The sequence below is a fragment of the Phasianus colchicus genome, chromosome 15 (assembly GCF_987193195.1).
Source record: "Phasianus colchicus chromosome 15, bPhaCol1.hap1.1, whole genome shotgun sequence".
Taxonomy (NCBI): Eukaryota; Metazoa; Chordata; class Aves; order Galliformes; family Phasianidae; genus Phasianus; species Phasianus colchicus.
Window position 1 is genome coordinate 12,180,479 of NC_143450.1, and position 23,159 is coordinate 12,203,637.

At 41.3% G+C, this 23,159-nt stretch overlaps 1 protein-coding gene across 7 annotated transcripts in view; it reads right to left on the reverse strand.

Annotated features, from left to right (window-relative positions):
- SGCD (sarcoglycan delta) overlaps positions 1–23,159 on the reverse strand; it is a 317,210-nt gene that overhangs the window by 186,844 nt on the left and 107,207 nt on the right. For 5 of the 7 annotated variants that reach the window (XM_090151008.1, XM_090151009.1, XM_031598222.2 and 2 more), the window contains exon 2: positions 9,677–9,862. In XM_090151008.1, the coding sequence (XP_090007134.1) occupies positions 9,677–9,688 (12 nt within the window). In that variant the 5' untranslated portion in view covers positions 9,689–9,862. Of the gene's footprint in view, positions 1–9,676; positions 9,863–22,246; positions 22,271–23,159 lie in introns of those variants that run through there. The other 2 variants (XM_090151012.1, XM_090151014.1) reach the window with 2 other exon arrangements.

The window sequence follows — 23,159 nt, forward strand, 5'->3', positions numbered from 1 at the left end:
TATATGTTTTAAATAACAGCTCCAACAGAGTTTGTACACAAGTCTAAAGCCAAAATCACCACACACAAGAAAACACAAATATTAGAGGCATCCAGCAATGTTTGAGCAATAGTACCTCCTGTTGGTTTCTATTTAGTCTACACATCTCTTGCTCTACATCTGAACCGTGCAAAGTTACTGCCCTGAGACACATGCTCAAGTAAATACATGTGCAATGCCCAATCTCAGCCTGAATCTCCAAGAAGATAACCATAGGGCATACAACCATTATAAAAATTAGCTCAGATGATACCTGGATGAGTACAACTGTCAAAGTCTTTGGATTTTTTTAATTTTTTTTTTTAATTCATTTTTCCCCTGACTCCTCCCATAGAGCAACTGAAAGAAAATACTGCTTGAGTCACTGTTCATGGAAACTTCACTCAGAGTTAGGTGCGTTCCACATCTCTTAATTGTAGCACTTTTTCAGTAAGATACAGCAAGGCAAGAAGCCAGTTCCTAGATAATGGCAGGCTCAGTAAGTGGTGGCTGCAACTTCCACTCTTAAGCATGCCGTGTGACAGATTTTCCAATACAATTCAAACTTCAGAAGTGGAAAAAAATAGCATGTAAATGGACCTCGCTTGCTCTTAAATCACTGCTACCAAATCTGAATCTGTTTAAGCCCAGCAATTTAAATCAGGCCTATTTAACTTGCAAAGATAGGTCGGCTTTTATTGATCACCCCCAGTACTAATAAATGCACTCTTAAAGGAATGCAAGTGATGACAGACAAACATACAGCTTGGTTGCTGAAGGCTCGCTAGAAATAAGTGACAACATATTTACAGCCTTCAAGCTGTGTTTTTATCTGTGCAACTTCTGTATGCACCAGAATGCGGTATGAACGCTTGCTGATTCATACCAGAAAGTTACAAGAAACAAACAGAAAACACACACCAAAACCAGAGCCTTATCAAAACGGAGGTGAGGAAGCACTTCTATTCACTAAAAACACAGCCATGAACTTCCAGAATACTGTTAGAGCAGCGTGAGTGCAATTATCTTCCCAGTTGTTCTTCCTCAACTGTTTTTAATGCAATATTTCTGCATTTCCTACTTAGAGTCCGTGCTATGACCTGAATGCTGAACTATTAACAACTGGTGCTACAGAAATAAGGCAGGCTTATTGTTATGTATATTATGGCATTACCTAGAGGTGTTTTTAATTAATCATAGGTCCTCCTACACCTTCCAGAGAAGGACCAGAAAAGCAGCATGTTTATAACACAGATGAAATTTTTAAACAAACAAATGCAGACTATCTGAAGAACTGAGATTCTAAAAGAGATAGTAAATAAATGAAATAAATATAAGTGACCTTGTTGAGGGCCAGCAATCACTGTCATAGCAGAGAAATGAGGGAACATGTAAAGATTTGCAGCACTTTCCACCCATATGGACAAGCATAGACCAGATGTGGCACTTTACAAGATCTAGGTACAGCCTCTCTATATACCTTTTTACTTCCCTACCCTAGCCCTTCATAGGGGACTTCACTAAGAAACACATCTTTCCATGCAGAACTAGACATAATTTTCACTTTATTTTTCATGCCATGCTAAAATAAATGTATATCTGATTTTCAAGTGATATCAGATATATCCCTCCCATTCTAATTATTTAATACTCATTTTTATGGCTTGAAAGAAATTCTGTGTCTGTAAATATTACATTTAATCACATTAAAAAAAAAAAAAATCAAACCATTGCAGTTAATGTACTAGAACAGAGAAAAGATTTTGGGATTTGTACAACTCAGACAAGTTCCTTTAACAACCTGTATCCAAGTTTACTTCTCCACCTAATGAACAGGTGAGGTATATACACAGATCAGTGCCAAGGATCTGCTCTGGAGCTATGCTGTGAAATAGAATCATAGAATCACCAAGATTGAAAAAAGAGACCTCTAAGATCATCTGGTCCAACCATCCACCTAACACCAACGTTGCCACTAAACCACATTCCACAATATCACATCTAGATGCTTCTTGAACACATCCAGGGACGGTGACTCAACTACTTACTGGGCCAGCCTGTTCTTCCTAACATCCAACCTCAGTCTGCCCTGGCACAACTCGAGGCCATTCCCCCTTGTCCTACTGCTAGGGGTCCGACTGCTCCCACTTTTCCAGACTAAATCCCAGCTCCCTCAACTGCTCTCCATCAGACCTGTGCTCCAGACCCCTCTCAGTCCTGCTGCCCTTCTCTGGACACGTTCCAGTGCCTCAATGTCTTTCTTGTAGTGACCAGAACTGAACAGAGCACTGGAGGTGCAGCCTTACCAGAGCCAATTATGATCACCTGCTGCTCCTGCAGGTTAACACTACTGATAAAAGCCAAGATGCCAGTGGCCTTCTTCGCCACCTGGGCCCACTGCTACCTCATGTTCAGCCAAGCATCAACCAACATCCCCAGCTTCTTTTCCTCTGCATGGTCTTCCAGCCACCTCGCCCCAAGCCTGTAGCATTTTCTAGCATAGCTAGAAAAGCCAATAATAAATAATATAAATCCTTATCATCAACTTTAAGCAATTATTCACTGTTCATTAGCCTACAAAGTGAAGACTAATAAATATTATTTTAGCAGATAAAGTCAAATTACCTTGATTGAAGTTGCTAAGTGTTCAAAGACAAACAGCTATGGCCTCATTTGCTTTTTATTACTTCTGATGAAATGTCAGCTCAAAACTGAAAGATACTTCCTAGTTATTTAGGCAATGGGAAACTTGGGCAGTTATTTTCCAGGAAACATGGCCTGCCTGACAGCTTTTAAATGAATAAAAGTGATATTATTACAATTATCATTAGAAGAAGATGTCCCTCATCAAAATGTGTCTGGATTTTAATTGACAAGGTCTGGGTTAATGCTGTGAAAATGCCAATGAAAGCAAAGCCTGTGGCTCAAACTAATTGTCAGCACTGAGCAACCTCAACCTCTAACCCACCACAGATTTATCACTCTGTGCACACTGTACTCATGACAAGAAACGTTTGAATTAATCATCAACAATGAGAAATTCCTCCCAGACAGAAAGCAAGCAGAATGCAGGGCTGCCCACCCCCCTTCCCTTGCTCTGGAGCCAAGGAGAAGTGCCTGCAAGCCTTCCTAACAAGAAATACTTTCTCACTGTTCTTTTCTTTTAAGCCCATTGCAGGAGAAACTTTCAGTGCTCCTGAAATGAGGAGCGAGGCATTGGTCTGAACGAGCTGCAGTGCACAAACAGCCAAATGTCCTTCCACTTCCCCGACCACCATCCCCAGCCAACGCCAGAGCCACAGAGAGACGTCAAGTCACACATGAGCACAAACACCACTGCCAATACTATCGGTTTTTTTTAGTCTTAGTAACACCTACACAATTGGTCCACTGTCTGACAGTCATTCCTATGGACTCATCCCAAACGGTTCTAGTAGACCATCCAACCTGCTCACTGAGAGCAGCTCCCACCAAGGCCCGTGGGACACGTCTAGACAGCAGGCAGCCCAGCGAGCTTCCAGCCTCAGGGCAGCGAGGCACACTGCCACCGATATTTCAACTTTGCTGCCACAGTTTCCAATGCACTGAAGCTAATATTCAGCTCCATACACAGCTCCCTGGGGATCACTGTTGTCCCTTCCTAGTAACTGGGAAATGGAGACTGCTGGCAGCACAGGAACACAGCCCTGCTCACTTCACTGCTCCATTTCTCCTCCCATTCACTACCAGCTATCCTGCTTACTAACTTTTCCTGTTTTCTATATATACTCCACAGAAACTACAAGTTGGAAATCTCCCATTAAATGATGCCAACAAGGAGTCTCCATTCACAGCTAATGTTTGGCTGTGTACATTTGCTCTCATTTCCAAATGTTTTCAGTATGTTTCAGCTTCCCTTCATTAAACATATTCATAATTATTTACAGTGCATCTAAAGAACTTGTACAAGAGGTGTGTGCTTCCAAACACAGATCACTTGGCTGCAAAAAAAAAGAAAATCAGTTCAACAGCAACAGAAAGAAGTCTGCAGTGATCAGGAGATAGAGCTCAGGCAGAGAAAACTGGGAGCCACACTATGGGGGTTGGTCTTGACTTCTACCAGACAAGAATTTTGCTCATATTTGGTTAGCTGATTTCTTAGCCCATCTCTCTTTAGTTAAATACCAAAATAGACAGAAGCTATGACCATTTTTGATGATAAGTACAAAGTGGAAATGTCTGGCACTCTAACTGAAAACCTGAACAGTCTAAATACTTTTTCTGGTCTAAAGAAACAAGTAACACAGCAAAGTAGATCCATAACACTTCATATCAGCTACTGCTGTGCTCTTCTTTCAAAAGTTGTCAGAGCTTTCCAAACGTCTAACTCTTTCAGGCTCTTTCGTGCACCATGCAGAACTAAGGAAGGGCATCTTTGGCACTTCAATAAATTGTGCTGTGTCGGTTCTGCAGTGCTCAACTAAAACTAGCAGGACCCAGCATGCAATTATGAGACCAGAATGACTCCCAAAGTACACACAGTACTGAGACTTCCAGCAATTATTTCTGTGATCCTTCAGATAGAGGTTGTTCAGGGACAGAACTGCTCCTTTAGGTAATTACATTCCCAGGGCTACATGGGGCCTGTCAGACTTTCCCCTCTCTCCATCACAGGCCAGTTTTGTGGTTCGTTATAAAATAAATATGTCATCCTGATGGGAGCTTTCTTAGTGACTCTCAAATGCAGAAAATATAACAAGCAGTAGCTCAACCGAATCTGAACACAACCAATTCAGTGCTACACAGAGACACAAAACGTTGCTTCCTGTCTGCATACAGCATGTGGGACATGGGTGACTTTCCTAGCAGTGATTTTATCAGCTAAGATGTGCAATTAAGCCGGCATTTGTCCAACAAAAGGTAAAAATGACTATCCAGGTGATGTCACACCAGAAGCAGAGCAGCAAAGGCTCTGGAGCATCCCGAACGATCAGTCCCACGTGCGACATTCTCCACCAAGCTTTGCTCTGGCAAAATTCCCTATTCGAGGAGGGAAATGCAGCAATCTCATTTCGTTTCTGCGTTACTGAATGTAAAGCTTGGAAAGCGGAACTGCCTTAACTACATGGCAGGAGGATGGTAGTTCATAATTAATTTTCCACATCAACTGTTGGCCGTCCTCCTCTACCTCTCTGCTAGGCTGCAAACAGCCAGCGGATACTCATCCAAGAGCAGATATACCACAGAGCAAAAAGCATGATTATTATCAGCTGTGCTTTACAGTGTGGGCTAGCCAAAAATAAGAGGTAAGCGAGCTGGGGCAAAGTACCAGTGCGAAGGCAGTCCTGCCTGAAGCTGCTTCTCATCCAAGAGATGCAAAAATTAAGGGGATAGAAAAGCAGAATGGGGAAAGACAGGCAGAAGGGGAAGGCTGCAAGCAGATACTGAAATGTGTTCTAAGGAAAAAGTTTTGAGCCAGGCAACTTCAAAACACCTGCAGCCCAAAGAAACAGCCATCCCCAGTTTGCCTCCGCCTGTGACGTGCCCACAGGCTGCCAAGCAGCTCAGTGGTGGAAAAGGGGCTCCTAACTTCCTCAGCTTCTGAAGAGAACAGAAATTCCCTTCCAGTCAGACCTTGGTTAAAATTTTCCACTCCTCAAACTTGAAATTTCTCAAAGACCAGAGTGCAAAGTAATTACAAGGAGGTCTTTGGTCCTTACAGGAAAAAGGCCTCCAGAAGAAAATAAACCACTGCTTCATCACCAGAAGGCAGAGCTGCAGGCTGACAGCTCAGAACAAGCTCTTTTGTGTGACTTTGGGCAGATACTTTGACTTCTCAGTATTTCAAGAGCACAGGTAAAGGACTACTACTATATTACTGTTGTGATTGATATCTTAAGAATTCCATGGTAGTTTTGGAGTTTCTTATTTTCTTTCAGAAACTCAACTCAGTTCTGCTGCTGCTATCAGCTTTTAATTCATTTTACACCAAGATATTTGTTATCAGAAATTGTGCTTTGATATGTGTCAGGTTGATGGATTCAATAAAAGCCCTGTCAGGAGGAGCAGAGCGAACAGAGTGGCAGAAGTGGTGGCATCAGTGGAATTGATACGTTAACAGCCAGTCTGCTGATCTTGTAACAAGACACTCAGGCATAATAATCATTTTATTTCCTAACTCTGGCAAAATAGTTCTGATAAACACTGGAAAACATTTACATAAAAACTGCTCATACAAACAAGTTGATAGGAACACCGATAGGAAAAAGCCATACGTAAACGTGATCCCATGCGCAGGTCTGCATTCCAGTTTGGTGCTGAAAATTCAATTGAGAATAAAGCATTTATTCAAAACTTAACTTCAGGAATTCAAGCAAATATCCCCAGATAATCCAATTGAATATTTCCTTCGATAATGCAGGAGCAGAATTTTACTAATATTTTCAGACACAGTTGGTAGACCTGCACCCCTCATCAAGCCATTGGAAAGCCACAATTTGGTTTTGACATCCAGACTCGCAGATGTGAAAAACAGTGTTTGTTTCTGATTTCATAGTACAGGGAGTGACAAAGTGGCTCAGTGCACTGGCAGAGGTCGAGAAGGACTTATGTATACCAGCTGTACCAATTGCACTGTCCTACAATGCAACTTCCTAACTTGAGATGAACTACAGAATATTTGGGAGTGGCTAAAAAAAGTGATGTTAAGTTTTTTTTTTTTTTAAAGAAATTATATCACAGTTAAACAAAGCAAATGGAAAAGTTCCAAAGCGATTCATCTGAAAGAGTTGGGTTACGCTGAGGATTTACATCCGTGTAATGAAGACAATTAATTGCTATGAGATCCATAAAACATTAAATGAACATAGGTTGGTTTTCTTCTTTCTTTTCAATTTTTCTTGCAAGATAAAGTTTATTAACTATGCTTAATTGCTGTTTAAAATTCTTCTCTTACGTATTTATTGAATGTGCTTTTTTGGCAGAACAGAGCATTTTACTAACCAGATTCTACTAATCTAAAAATAGGCAATTTAAGAAAAAATACTACTCTGCATTTTATCCACAGATCAGTTTAAAATAATTCCTTACACAGGAAGAATATCATTACCATAAATATGTTAGTGTTGTTAAAAGGGGATCAGCCTGTCTCACATGAGTAAACATCTTACGCTGCAAAGATGAACGTGTTCAGCTAACACTATTTGGGCATACGTTGCCATTTCCAGCAGAGATACCGAATAAATGTGGGTCCTGATGTCATTTGGTGTTACCATAATCACTCAACTAATCACATGAAAGAATTGGCTCAGGTCGAAGCAGTAACCTCAGACAAGCAGATCTGCACCCAAATCTGCTTTGCCACATAGGGGTCCTCAGCAGCACAGCCAAGGCCATCCCTGCACCTCCTGCTGAAGGTATCAGATGCAACTTCTGCACTGTAGGTGCCCATGTTCATTGCAAGGGAGTTGGACTAGATGACCTTTAAGGATCTCTTCCAACTCAAATGGATCCGTAATTCTGTGACTTGTGATTACATGCAAATCAAAGATGTTTGCTGCTCAGAAGTGACTGCTCCTTATTCAACACTCATAAAATGGGGATAAGCAGCACTTCTGCCTTATGAGAATGTTATGGGAACAGAGAAAGTTGATAGTGGTCAACTATTCCAGTAAGGCTGCATGAACCCCCAGGAGGAAGAGAAAGCACAGAGAACAGTCTCAGCTACCAGAATGGACAATAGCAATGTAGTCAACTCTTTAAAAGCTGGTGTAGTGTTCTTAAAGATCAAAAATCCCCATAAACATCTGAGCTTTCCTTACATAAGAAGAAAGATTTCAGCTCCAACAGTCACAAAAAAAATATGAAAATATTACCAAAGTCCACGCTGGAGCTCAATGTCTAAATAATCACAGAATCACTACATCTTCCAGTTTGGAAAAGACCTTCAAGATAATTAACAGAACCCTGTGTACCCAGCAACACACGCAGAGCAAGGAAGATTTGGGCATTTTTACCTACAATAGTCAGAACAGACCTTTCTTGACTCTCAACATTTAGAAGTTAAGCACATAATATAAGCTATTCCCAACTTTTTCCACAATCACTCAAGCTGGTACCCACAGAAGCCATTCTAAGGCAGGTGTGCAAGATGCTCAACACTAATCTCCTCCTAAAAATACCTTTTTTAAGCTAAATATGTGAAGCTCAGCTTCCTAAAATGCAGACAGGTGACCTAGGTAAGATGAATCCTGGGTCTGCCTGGCAGAAGAAAGCAGACAAGGGTCTTGGTCTGTGTGACACTGCTCTGTCACTCAACTCCTGCTCACAATTTCATGGAGGCTGTGGGATGGAAGGAAGACCCAGCTACCACCCATCTGGTAGCAGACAGAACCACAGGTGTGGTTTCCTGATTGGGACCTGCTAATCTTCCCAACTTACAACATTCAACATACCAGTAAGTGCAATACAATGTGCATAGAAATTGCATTTTTTCTGACAGTGTACAAGTTTTCAAGCGCCACTGGCATAAATCATCACAGCCTTTTGAGCTGTTTCTCCAAAACTCACCTCAGCGAGCACTAACCTGCACACACAGGTAACCTGCAGGGCTGTGCTGAAGCACAAGAGTTAGAGCCTGCAATTTCCAGAGGCAGCTTCTGGTACGACGCTATGAAAAGCAGAAGAATGAGTGCACATTCTCCTAGATGCCCCATGTTTTCTTGGAGACCTTTAAGTCAGTCTTTTTTTTTTTCTCTCCCCTCCCACTAACACTAAATATGGGTGTGATATTGCTGATATATTTTTCTCAAGAAACTACTGCTGGTTCAGTCATGAAAGAGAAGTCAAAACCTACATGCTAAATAAAAAATGATAGCATCATCTGATACCACTTTATTAGGATGTGGGAAGCAGTACTTCAAGAAGTTTTGTTCTTTGGAAGCATATTTTGCCCCCAACAAAATAACTTGGCCTATGTAAAAGAAACTGTAGGCTTCTTAGGTAAAAGAAATTGGAGGCTACATGACATAAAAAGCTTCCACAACACAAGATTTTCTACAATACACTCCTTAGGTTCCGGCCCCAATTTCTTGTTAAAAGATGAGTTGCACTCTTTCTTGCTATGTTTACAGCATAACAAAAGAAACGTTCTTGTGTGGTATAAAATCCTGAATGCATATAAAAATTACAAGAGCCACACAACCAAGAGAGTATGCAAGATTATGCAAGAAAGGGGTATTATTACTGTCCTCAGCAAGCAGTGAAAATATACCAAACACAAAAGAACGCACAGGACTGTATTACAAATTGACTACTTCAGCACTGTTTGCTTTCCTCTCCAACCCTCTGAACTACAGAGGTAAGTGAAACACAACAAGCATGACTTTCAGAATGCAGATGTCTATCAACAGGCACACACCACCACCAACAGAACACAAGCATCAGTGAGCATTCTGGTCATAAAGCACTTGATATCAATACGCACCCCTTAAAGCCCAAGACCCCAGCAAGACTTCAGTCTTGATAATCGCTCTCCACATCCAGAGAGAGAGAAGATTATTTACTGAGGCAAGTAAACATAGGGCACATATATAGCAATAAACACAAAGGCTGCTAACTTCCTATTTTTATCAGATGCAGATACTCAGAAAAAGACAAAAGTCGGGGGAATACGACATACCTTACCAAACATGAATGTTGGACTCAACTCATTTCAGAGCAGCGTTGGCGTGAAGGTAAGTTCCTCAGGTGACCACCAAATGCAATTTCTTTTTCAGCTCCCCAGAGGGTCCAGCTCACACCTCTCCTTGTCACTGAGGCAGATGCAGTGTCCTCCAGTACGTCAGAGCCTCAGCTGTGAAAGATGCTGTTCAGAAAGAGGAAAGAGAAGAAGGTGTGGCATTAAATTCTGGGGTCAGTTGTTTGGCAGATTCAGAGCAGAGCATAAGACAACATCTGATAGAAATAAAATGTCAAGGCAGGACAGAGTCTGTGACAATCCATCACGCATGGCACCTTTGGAGGGCAATCTCTGAATACAAGAACTATGGTGCAAAGCTATTCTTGCCTTACAAAACTTTAATAGTGCCACTGCACCATGAAACAAATGCTAGCTTGGCTGCATTTTATTCTAGTCTGATATACTAAGAAATAAATAATACATTTCTCCATAGGGAATGTTTTAATTCATTACAGCATTTTCACAGAATAACAGAACTTTTATATTAAAAGCAATGACACAGCCTCAGTCTTAATACTTTGCACTGTTAAAAACTGCTCTCATTTAGGAAATTCAAAGCTTCTCAATGGGCAATTACATTAGGTCTTATAGTTAATGGGAAGCCGTGACTGTCAGCCCAACACCCAACATGTTCCTGAGTTCAATTGTTAGAGACAGAAAAACATTTTAAGGATTTCAGGGAGGGTAGGAGCTTTCTATCACCATGTTTTCTGGCTTCCTATCACTGATCACAACTAGCTTGCAACAGCATCCAACAACCTTAGAGAAGCACTAGGAAGTTCAAACATTCATATGCCCATTGCTGCCATCACATCCATCACCTCCAATCCCTCTGAACTGTCCGTAACCAAAAGTCCACACAGCAATCAGAGTCATACAGATCAGAACAACCAAGTCTATTTACTTTATTTGGTCCTTCATTTCTTGGCACACTGCAGACCTTCTGCACCTCCTGAATGCAGACTCAAAGGAAAAACACAAACCTTCACAGCTTCTGTCCTCTTCCAGGCTAACTATCAAGCCTTTGGTTGCAAATGGCACATGAATCACAGAATGGCCCACACTGGAAGGGACCTCAAGGATCATGAAGCTCCAACCCCCCTGCCACAGGCAGGGCCACCGACCTCCAACCATTTAATATTAGACCAGGTTGCCCAGGGCCCCATCCAATCCGGCCCTGAACACCTCCAGGGATGGGGTATCCATGACCTCTCTGGGCAGCCTTTTCCAGCACCTCACCACTCACAGTAAAGAACTTTCCCCTGACATCCAATCTAAATCTTCCTCCCTCAACCTAAAACCATTTCCCCTTGTCCTGCTGTTATCTACCCTTTCAAAGAGCTGATTCCCCTCCTGTTTGTAGGCTCCCTTTAGGTACTGAAAGGCTGCAATGAAGTCACCCCGCAGCCTTCTTTTCTCCAGGCTGAACAAGCCCAGCTCCCTCAGCCTGTCCTCATAGGGAAGGTGCTCCAGTCCCCGATCCTCTTTGTGGCCCTCCTCTGGACCCTCTCCAACAGCTCTGTCTTTCTGGTACTCCAGACCTGGACATGGTACTCCAGATGGGGTCTCACAAGAGCAGAGTAGAGAGAGACAAAATAATGAAAAAAATCAGACTGCCAACTGGAATGGTTGCTAAATGACTGACAGCTGCAGAATGGGATGATGCTGCAGCAGCAGACCTGCAGGTAGCAGCAAGACCCAACTCTGCCTCTTCAAGGGGATTTCTGTCACTGGAGGCCACAGTGACAATAGCTTTTTCATTTTTCTTCATAAAAGCCTAACATAAAAATCATAAAGAAAATCAGTTCTGCATTCTTGTGCACTAACTATAGAACCTTCTGAGTTGAAAAGCAGAAGGAACAACAGGAGTAGATTGTCATTGCAAACTGAGCGCTGAAGCCTGGTCTCAATTTGGAAGAGATGCGTTTTTGAAAGCTCCTATTCAGTACAGCTTGCTAATGCTCATCTGAGGGAAATCTCTTTGGTAAGAATTTGGCACGTTGTCTTAACACGCTGCTATGCATGCCCTTGGAGTTTCTGTGCTGTCTGAGTTCCTGCACTGCTAGGTGGACCATAAATTACAGTGCAGGCAAGAAGGCACACTTTCAGCTCTTAGCAAAGATGAAAAAAAAAAAGCTTCCCCTCATATCTAACCACTACCATTAGGAGACTGAAAGCACAGCAGCACTAAACTGGAAAATGTTGCCACAGATTCCAGGCAAGCAGTTGCCCAAGTCAGTCTGGAATTGTGGAGCAGTACAGATGTGCAGTGATGCTGAAGGGTGGGAAATAATGAGAGCTGTGGCGATGAAGGAGATAAACAACTTTGGTCTCAATAAATTGCAGTGACTACATAATGCTCAAGCACATTCCGAAATTAACAGAGTTAAATGTATTAAATCAGTCTTCAAGACACAAGAGCAGGAATATAGATGTTCTCATTAATCAGAAAGACAGACAAGAGTTTTCTAGTAAAAAGTATTACCCTTAGAGAAGCCTCAGTCCTTTGCTGATGGAAAGCACGAATTATACAAAATAATTATATGCTTTAGATGTAACAGATCAGATCAAGTCTTAAATTTGAAGACACCACTTCTATCTTAAAATGTTCTCAGACCACGGATCAATGAAGGTTAGGAGACCATCCTGAAGGCAGCCTTGCTATACCCTTTGTCCTGCTCTTACACTCTTCTGCAGGCACCAGCTATTTGTCACTGTCAGGGCGAGGACAGGAGCCAGCCAGACCTTTACCTGACCCAGTACAGTCATCCTTGTCTTTGGGTGTCATACAGCTCAAGGTATGGACCTTGAGGCTATGATCATACATAGTGAGATGTATACACGATCACATTAGTGAGAATATGCAACTTTTTAGAGGGCTAAAAGAGGTATCTACAAGCTGAACAATTTATTTGTAAGTGTATTTTACTGTTCATATATTCAAATTACTGTTTGTCTCTTCAAAAATTCATTACAACCTAGCTAACTGCAATTGAGGACATTATTTGGGCCTGGAAAAATTATATATTTAAGGAATCCAATGGCTTAAAAATCTAAAACCATATCTCCTTTCTTAAAGTTATTTTGGTTTTATTCCTGCTGTGGACATTAAGAAATCAAAGCTGTGTGTGTGCACCCATGTGGGCTCACATACAACACTCAAACATGCACAATACGTGTGCATGCAGTCTCCTAATTCCCCTTTCCCTAGGGCCACACTTGGCCAAACACAAGACTAATACAGGGGAACTCTACTGGTAGAAGCATAAAAAAGGTTGTGAAACAGGCAGGGAATAACACAGGTTTATTGCTAGACATTTAACAAAGTCAGCCTCTTCCGTAAGGGCAAGAAAAGGATCCCAGAGCAGACTCTGAACACAGCAGGAAATAACACCAATTCATTAGCAGACGTATCTTCTAATTACAGCCTTGGACATTAGCCCCCATACAGCCGAGCAAGCAACAGCTGCTGCATTTTGCCCATTCTTCAGTATCAAACTCACTGTTTTCTAGAGAGCTTCAGGACAGCATGGCTTAATCAATCCCAACACACTCACTAGCTTCAGCTGAAAGCAAACGTATTTGGCTATCTCAGAGGATGCTCATGACTCTTCACAGCTCATATCGTAATGGAAATTGGCTTCTGTGTTTTTACTGGATTTGTTTCTCTGCTCCTGTCGCATCAAGGAAGCTGTAGGATCAACAATTCATCTTGTCAGCTCCATCTCTGGTAAAGATCTTACATTAATTTAGTGTAGAGGTGACACTGGTGAAGAAGAGAATAAAATGAGGCTTTGAATCCCTCTTTCCAGAAGGCTAATGGTAAAAAATTGGTAGCAATGCTACTGTGGCACCTTTCCAACTATAACACTTACAGCACTGCCCACGATCGTGTCCCAGACATACTTTGTCATTCACGATGGCTGAGTACAAAACATAAATAAAACAGAAGTCACCAGCAATCCTAGCATTCGTCTGTTTTGAGGCTTTTTTTTTTCCTTCCCTGCCAAGAAAACTAATAGTGAAATAGCTGAGCTGCAGTTCAGGTGATAACATCAGTGATTTGGATAATTGGTGGAGGTCAGCAGCGTGATGGACGTCCTCAAGAAATGAACTCAACTCAAGCAGTAACAAAACAGAGAATACACTGCCTGAAATATAATGGAATGCTGTGATGTTGCTAAATGTTAGCACTGCTTTTTGCCATCCAAGTGCAAACTAAAAGTATCCACGAGAAAAGAAACAAGGTCAGTGGTAACCATGTCTGTCGTTAACATCATCATAATAGTACTCATGTTACATGGTAGAAAAGTAAAACTGAACTGACAGGTTTCTCTCAGACAGCTGTGTGATACAACTTTGCTGATATAACATCTAACTGGATTTCTCCTCACTCAAACCTAAAATGGGAGCGTGACTGGAAAACAATCATGTCACTCAGCTTAGTGTCACAATTAAACAGAGCCTTCTTTCATGGTGTATGCAGCTCTCTATCACAGCAAAAAGAAATCACATGTCTATTCCTACCAAATTTAAAGCATGTTTCTTCAGCCCAGCTGCACTGCACCAATCAGCATTAACATTTTTCCTGCTTACAGAATTCTTCGTATCCAAGTATAGTATAAGAAAGTCTGAAACTGTACAGCAAGGTAAAGTCAGTGTCTTTATATTCCCTTGCCCCCTTTTTCCTTAAGCCAAAGAAGGCTGCCTGCAGCAGCTGGAAAGGCCTCCAAAAGGCTGGGCTCACACACCACTGCCCTCCCCCAGGAGTTACCATGATACAGAGGTGGGATGTGCTGTGAGAACCTCAACTGCCCCAGGAAACAACATTTGTCAATATATGCCACAGTGTAAACCTAATTCTGTTAACCAGGGAAAGACATCATTTTTGGATCCACTCCAAGATAAACTTCGACACAAACCGAGTTAGCATACTGAGACTCTTCTGGAATATATTTGGATCTATTTTCTATATTCTGTAATTCAGTTACGTGCCAGGACAAGGAATGCTGCTCCTTACCAGAGGACTCACATACCCCTGGATCTCTTTACCACAGCTGATAGCATAGAAGTGAATCATATTACAGGATCAGGGCATTACAGCACCAGCTTTTTATAAACATACTGTACTCTCTCTGTATCAAAGGTATTAGCTTGACCACTAACTTTAATCTAATTCAAACTCAGTGTAGTTGCATTTTGCCACCCAAATCTCAGGACTGACTTCTCTGCATCTCCTTCAGACTGGCTTTCACTTCCCCCCTCTACTCTCAGACTCTTCTGAACACTGCAGATGAAGTTTCCCAGTGGTTCTGGCACTGTCCTCATTCTGCTCCCCCTGAAATCAGTGAGATTTATTACTAGTCTGCATTAAGACTGCTCATAAAAAACTGTTTTTGCTGTCCTAATCTGTCACTCTCCAGAGACTTCTGCTTTGAATTACTGCTATTTTTCATACTTTTTTTTTTTCTTGCAAAGTGAATAAGTAAATGTGTATATCTCCATCTACTGTTAAATGTCATTGCTAAGCAAACCTTTCGTCCTTTGCTAAAGTTGCTTATCTCTGAAGTTATTTATTTAACTGTAACTTTATTGTTTATCTCTGTGGAACATATTGGGATAAGCTGGTATGCCAAATGTTTGAGAAAATACAAATCTATTGGATTCTGTGGCAGCTGGAGGACACACAGCTGTCAGTCAGTTGTCAGCCTGGAATCTGAGTAGGGTTTTCCATTATAAATTCAGATTATTCTTCTCAATGTTTCGATTTTAAAATCCACACATAGCATCAAACTGATGAATTTGTTGAGAGTCTCCAACTCGGTTCTACTTTGATGCATTGAGCCAAGGTTAGTTAGTAAGAACAACCACTTTCAAGCACTTTTCAAACTTTTGGAAGTTTTGTTTGATAAGTTAGCCGTATGCAACGTACTCTCAGCTCTGGAAGCCACAACACTGCTGTGGTTTTACAGTTACAAGGGAAAAGTAAGAGTCAAGCAAGTTCATAAATGACACACAAGGCGCCTTATTTACTGCACAGATCTGAGATGTTTGCCTGGAAAGTATATCAAATTCACTGACACTTAAAAAACACCAAGCTAACTCCTGAAATGTGGCTCTTCTATGGTAGGTCATATATTTGAAGAAAAATAAACTCAACTCGAGCTGGAAGCCAACATAAAAGCCTGATCAATCTCTAGAGCCCTTAAGTGCTATAATTTCGGTCAGTGGTACAAGGACAGTGGAGGAGGTGCACAAAGGTGTGCCAGAGCAGCAGGGACAAGGACTGTGCTGGTGTCTGGGGAAGCAAGGAGAGACCAGAGCAAACCTGGGGCTGCAGGAGATCACTAATGGAAGTGTCAAGTTTGGAGAAGGTTGGTGTGAGTTTAAAAGGACTGTAAAGGAACAGAAGCGCTTGTAAGTCCCCAAAATGGACCCTTTTGGGGTACTGCACATGCTCAAATACACTTGGAGCCCCTTACTGCCTTCTTCCCTCTCTAAGCACACACACTTCTCCAATCAACATTTTCTCATCTAGTCCTACACGTTGAACTACAGAAAACTTCAGTAATGAGTGCAAAATGCTGAGCAATCCAGTGCTGTTACAGAAGGCATCTTTGCCTCAGATTCCATATCAGAAATATCTTCAGAGTACACCCACATAAACCCCTCCTGCTGTCTGCTCTTAGAGACAGGTTAGATGGATTGTTCCAAAAAGTCTCCAAACTAACCGAAATACTCTCATTCCCTCATAAAATAAGGCAGTGTCACACTGCTTTCAGTTGGTGAAAGCTGGTTTCCTCACCGTGCTGTAAATCCAAATGAACAGAGCAGAAATACAGCATCCAGCAGACTGCACTGCTGAGCCACCACAAGCAGCAAGCATCTGAACTGCCTTCAATCTCATTAGGCTCTCAGTAGTCTTAAAGCAATCTTTTGATTTGTGCTGAAAACCAAAGCAGCTAGAAGTAGACTGTCAAATGCAGAGGAGTCTAGAATAACCTTGTTACAAAACACACCAAATTCTCTTCAGACACAGCTAAAGACTGCTGACTCTGTGAAAGGGTTGATTGTTAGATCCCAGTCAGAAGTGTGTCACAGAGCCCAGGTAGAGCTTGGGCATGAGATGAAGAGAATGATTTAGCCACTGCCTGTACAGCAAGCATACAATGCACCTGAACCCCACCAACATCCAGACATGGACAAAATATAACTATGAAATACAGTCGAAACTACTCAACACAGTGCAGCATTTGAAACAGAAATCTGCCTTATCACCGATTGTCTTCTACAGATCCACATTTACATGTAGTGCTAACTGCTCACACCATAACTGTGTCATCGAGTAGCTGGATTCTCAAACTCCCTTGAACCCAGTGTTCATCATACCAGCACCTGTGTTCATCTAACCTTCCTTGGAAATCTGACACCATAAATACGCAAGAGAGTTTAGGGTGTTTTGCTAAAGTAAGAAAAAAAGCCAACAAAATAATACCATCACAATGCAGTATAGCATGTATAAACCAATTAGCACAAATTCATCTGAAAGGGATTTGGCTTTTTTTTCAGTCCACTCACCCTTAAACAACTGGATGCTGCAAGAGAAGCCTTCAGCTATCCATCTGCATAGCACTGCAAATGGTTTGAACAACAGCAACAAAGTTCATTGGCCTGAATTTATCTCTGGTGTAACTTCACTGACTTCGGGGGGCTTCTGCCAGTGATAAATCTGCCCTCTTGGTTACAGGGCAAAAAATGAGTCTGAAATCACAGCTTTGAGAAATGTCAATGAACAAGTTTGGATATGGGCAAGCCTGTGCATCCAGAAACGCTTCTCATTACAAATGTGCAAAGCTTTGGCAGTTTGCAAAAGGCTGCTCTTAGGAACAGTTATGAAGAGCTATAAATAGACTGCTCAGCCCATGATAAATTATAATCTGTGAAGCCTGCAAGATCGGAAAAGTCTACAGCTCTGTTTCTTCAGTGGGGGTTTTCAGGTCTTGTTTGACTGGAGACAAATTTTCAAACTTCATTTCTCCTGCATGGATGCATACGTGTGTTTTAGAGTCACTTCTGGATGCTTCCTGCCAACACCCAAAAGCAGCATATTAAAAGCCATGAAATGACATTCTCCACAGAAATTGAAACATGCAATTTCAGGTTAAAAAACAGCAAACCAGAGAAAGGACCATTTCATACATCGTGGTGGTTTCAGACATGCCTTAGCCACCTCTCTAAAGCAGCTCCAGAGATCCTGCTGTGACTTCCTGCACCAACTCAAAACTGCAGTCTTGCAACATGCTCCACTCTTCCATAGCAGCTACTGAAAGCAGTGAACTTCAGCAGCTCTGATTGGCATCTGCATTATAAATAGTTGCATACTCCTATTAACACATCTGCTCTTCCCACGTATGGTTCTGATTGCTCACTAAGACCAAAGAACAACGTATGAAGATGGCACGAGCACAACACAGAAATCCAAAGCAAAAAGCAGCAGGGGTGGGGGAAGAAATCAGGATCAAGCTCCCAGCTGGTGTCAGTCAGCCTGGAGCTGCTGCAGTTAATTACTATTGAGCAGTTTTTTATCTTTTAGATCCATACCTTGTGTATTCACAATCAGTCCAACAAAGAGACATGACACATACAGCAATAACAGTTTTACAGCAACCATTACAATTACCCCTGTGTCAGAGTCTGATGGAAAGTAGGTCTTCCCACTTCTATTTCACTGTGGAAGGACAACTAAAAGTAGTTAAAGTATATATTAATGGCTCTTCAAATAATATACTTGATTACATCTACTGCAGAGTATTCTCCTTCACATTTTTTAATGAACCTGATCATGAAAAACAAATTTATGTCTACAGTTTGCATCCTTATAAACTCAACTCATTTGATGTGAAAAACCTACAGTTTAATTGCTTGATTTAGATGTGGCTCTAAAATGCGTGCTGAAACATTACTCTTTTAATTATGTTAATTTATAACTGAAAACCTAAATTTACAAAGGCAATAACATTAATTATTTACTCGCCCATTAAAGCTGAATATTTATTACTAAGCTAATTGGCTTCATAAGTCTGCCAAAAAATTAAAAATGAGTTTATGAACTGATTTACACAGGAATGATACCTCCAGATCTCTCAGCAGGTTCTGTGCATTTAATGGGCTGTACTGATATGCATTCACTTATACTCCGTTACACCTACTATTTTTAAAATATTTTTTCCTTGGTTAAAATGCCAGTTCTGACACAGAGCAAGCTCTTTTACTCCTCTGTGCTCAAAATCCTACGTGCAATGTGGCAGACTTCCACTGCTCTGCAGTAATTCACAAAGATTACATCTTGCCTTGTTGTTTAAACACTTACTGAATGTAGGACTACATGGGGTTAAACCAATCAACAAAGGAACCAGTAGCTCAAATAACCCATCTCACACCAAGAATAGCAGGGCTGCTAGGAAGCAAAACCAGTGGTGAAGCGTCTCCAACTTCACTTAAATTTAAGCTTCGTTTCTACATACAACATGACTAATATATCTATTTGTGCGTGCATCCTCAAAAGAACACAAATAGGTAACCAGTGCTTACAGAGCAACTTGAGTGTTACCTTACTGTGTGATGAACGGCTAATTTTTATTACTTTCTAAATGGAAATTTTAATTTCATTTGGCAATCTCTCCCCGCTCTGGCATAAAGATACCATTCCTTCTTACGTTCCTGAATAAGCTACATTCCCTGGAGGCAATCAGATTACTAAGCTGCTGTGGTGTGGCCATCAACGCAAGACAGAAATGCTGTGATCTACGTTTCTGCTCATGCATTTGTGGAAGTCCTTTTTGGCTGGGGCTACCAACCATTGGTCTGCAGAGTGCATGATGTAAGCAGAATAAAAGAGCCAACCCAGTGACATTTGTTTCTAAACACGGGAGGATCAGAAGTCGTCACAGGGTACAAGACAGCTCCTGCAGTGAACTGGTACGCACTGGCAAAATAAAGAAGAACTTGTTAACGCTGCAATCCAATCTTGTTAACACCAAAATCCAACCTGTGACACTAGAGACATTTTTGACAATTTATTTCAGTGCTACAAAAAAAAATGTAGAAGTGGTGATATTTCAAGTGAGAACATTAAGTCAGTTTGAAACCTAGAGCTACTCAATACATACACCAAACTCAGAGCTGGGTGACAAGATGCTGCTGTCAGCTCTGCACCTACAAACCCAACATGACACAGGTGACGGCTGGGCTGCCCTCAGCACCTGCACCCAGGTCTTGTTTGTGCTGTTTTTCCTTTATCCTTCTGCAGGAGTATTTACTTTGCACCCCCAGACCTGATCAAAAGACTGCTGTCATCAGTGCAAAACTTCCCATTAACTGTTTGGTGATCTCACTGGCACTGCAGTTTGTACTACTTCCTATTTGGCTCACGGCTACAAGCTCACACGTATTAAACCACACTGGAAGCAACCATATCTCCTGCATGGCTTTATAATCTAGCTAGGAGTTTTGTTAGTGCAAGCCACTTCCCTGTGGGCCTGAGAGGAGATGGGTAAGTGATCACTGTAGAGACATTCAGAGAGATTCAGTGGCTCCACTATGAAAAAGCTTCTCCTCAAGTGTTTGACTTGCCTAAATTACATCTACAGCTTCTTCCTCCTAACACAAACAAACACACACACACACACACAAAACAACCACCATGGAAAATGGGATAACGCAACTACCACTAAGTAGGGCAGATAGAAATTTCATATTACCTATGAATTTTATTATTATTATTATTATTTTACATACTGATTTTATTTTAATTGTATAGGACCTGAAGGAAGGCATGAACCTATATCAGGGAAGGCTCAGACTGAGCATTAGGGAAGGGTTCTTGACCAGAAAGTGGTGGGCATGGAATAGGCTCCCCAGGACTGCCAGAGATCAATGTAATAGCACTTACACAGTGCCTTCAGACACAGGGTTTGGATTTGAGTAATCCTACGTGGATGCAGGAATTGGACTTAGTGATCCTTGTGGGTCCCTTCTGATTTGGGATACTCCATGATTCTATATAATCTTATTATTTAAAGAGCGTATACTTATAGACCAATAGACCAAAATCCAAGGTTTTGGGAAAACTAATTATTCAGAAAGCTATTGAGTTGAAGTCAGTATAAAACTTGTGTACTCTGTAATTTTTCTTCGAATATTCAATTACTTTTGAAAATGCCTTTTTTAAAAAAAGCAAGAAACAAAAAACCATCATGTTTTTACAACTGTCATGTAAGCCATACTTTCTAGAAAAAAAAAGTTATTTCAAACTAAAACCCAAGCCTTTTTTAAAGACCGAGGAGGCAACTAAATTTAGCAAACTCCATAAGTCTCGTGCTTTTCCGTTTTGCTTTTAGCCTGAGTTTGCTCAACCTGGCCTCTCCATCACTATTAAGGTATTAATGGTTTGGCACTGAACAGTGCCAACACATCAGGCTGCAAAATTCAGATCAAGTCTGGCATGAAGCAAGAAACCTCACAGATAAAGACCTGGTACGAGGCAGTCCTGATAAACAAGGATAATGCTGCATGACATACAACTAGCAGAAGAGAGGGTGGCAAAGAAGTTAATATTCAAACATGAGGTATTTTTTAGCAACAAACAACCAAAAAGGCTTAGACATCAGTTTCAAGCCACTTAATCCTCTTAATGATATGCTATGGCATTTGTTTATGATTAGGGCTTTGTTTTGTTTTCTATGTAAGATTCCCTTTAGACACTCAAATTCAATGATCTTTTTACACAGTTCTGTGAATATACCGAGTATTAGGTTGGAGTTTAGTTATCACAATGCTAAATTACTCCATCTAGGTCATTATTAATTCCCCTAATTTTACCATATTTCACCATCATTACAACAATGCGGCACCCTATGGATACATTTATTACAGCACATAAATCCTGTGCTCGGAGAAGATGCTGGAATGCCTAGTCTGCAGTCTTTGTGCAAAAGTCTAAGGAACACTTAAAAAGAATCATCTTTAAGCCAACTTTTCTAAGGCTGACTTCTGGATTCCCATCCTCCACCCAGCTATTACATTGTTGTGTGATGTTAGATAAGTTCTCTGTACGTGATACTCTACTGCAGTACAGCCTATAGCTCAAGGCAAAACTCTTTCATAGTAAATACACCAGGGAAGGGGATGGTGAAGAGAGAGCAGAGAGCATACTGCTGTACACAGCAACTTTCGTTAAAAGAAAGCATTTATAAAAATAGATATTTAAAAATATCTTAATACATAGTCTCCTCCCATTTCAAGGACACATCTGCTCTTAAGTATTTTGTTCAAGTCGGGTGTGTTAGGCAACAGCAGACCCTGGCCAGGGAATTCCTTTCTACTTAGCAATGCACACCTCTGCTAAAAGCATCTACTGATTCACTAATCAAAAAGTTGGAAAGCTACAAGTTTGAGCTCAGCTCTCTCTCTTATGAGATCGCAGTGCTTGAGAGAGTACGAGACACCCACCTGAAGATGGAGCATTCTGCTTTCCTCTGTTCCAGATTAGTCACCCATCCACAGAAGGAAATTACAATGGTTTTGTCTTAATAAAGCATTTTGGATATTACTCACTGCGAGTTCGGTAACTTATTCTGCACCTTTTCAGGTATTTACAAGGCTCTGTTTCCTTTGTACTGCCCTCCACAATGACAGGTACTATGTTTGCCTTCCTTGAGCCTTCTGACAATTCCGCTGCTCCCCGTGAGCTTCTGAGAGTCATCGTAAATAACTCTGTGGGTACATTTCAGAAGGCCGTGCTGACCCAAATATATCATGCTTATCTAAATACTCCTTATCTTGTTCTTGCCTTTGCTCATAACCCCTCGTTACAGGGAACACTGTTATGGCTCTGACACAATTATTAACCTTCCTACAAAGAGCAGTGCAAAATAATGGCATCTGGTATTTCTGTCTTCTCTGCCTACTCCATTATTTGTTTTTCTTTCCTCTTACTTCCAGTGCTTTTGTAAACCTCTTCATAACCCTTTATAGCTGTCAGTGACCGTCTCCCAGTCCTCCCAATTTTGGCCTGTGCAGTAGCACAACTGACGTTCTTCTCAACCATACATCTTTTGCTTGCCAGCTTTGCACCATTTCACATTAGTGAAAATCTCCCCAAATAACTACGCCAGGTCCTTCTGACTTTATTTAGTAACAGGCTGATAGTAGGATTAGATTTATGGACTTCATAAAGGGCCTGGCTACAACAACAGAAGCAGAGACAACCTGTGAGCTACAATATGCCTCCTCTATGCATTGCTCCAATGCAGAACTTAAGTTCCAAACAAGCAAAACAGCTTTTTTATTAATTCATTACCTTCTGCACTGACAGATTCAAAGACAAGCTACATGACATATCCTGTATTTCTGGCCTCCCAAG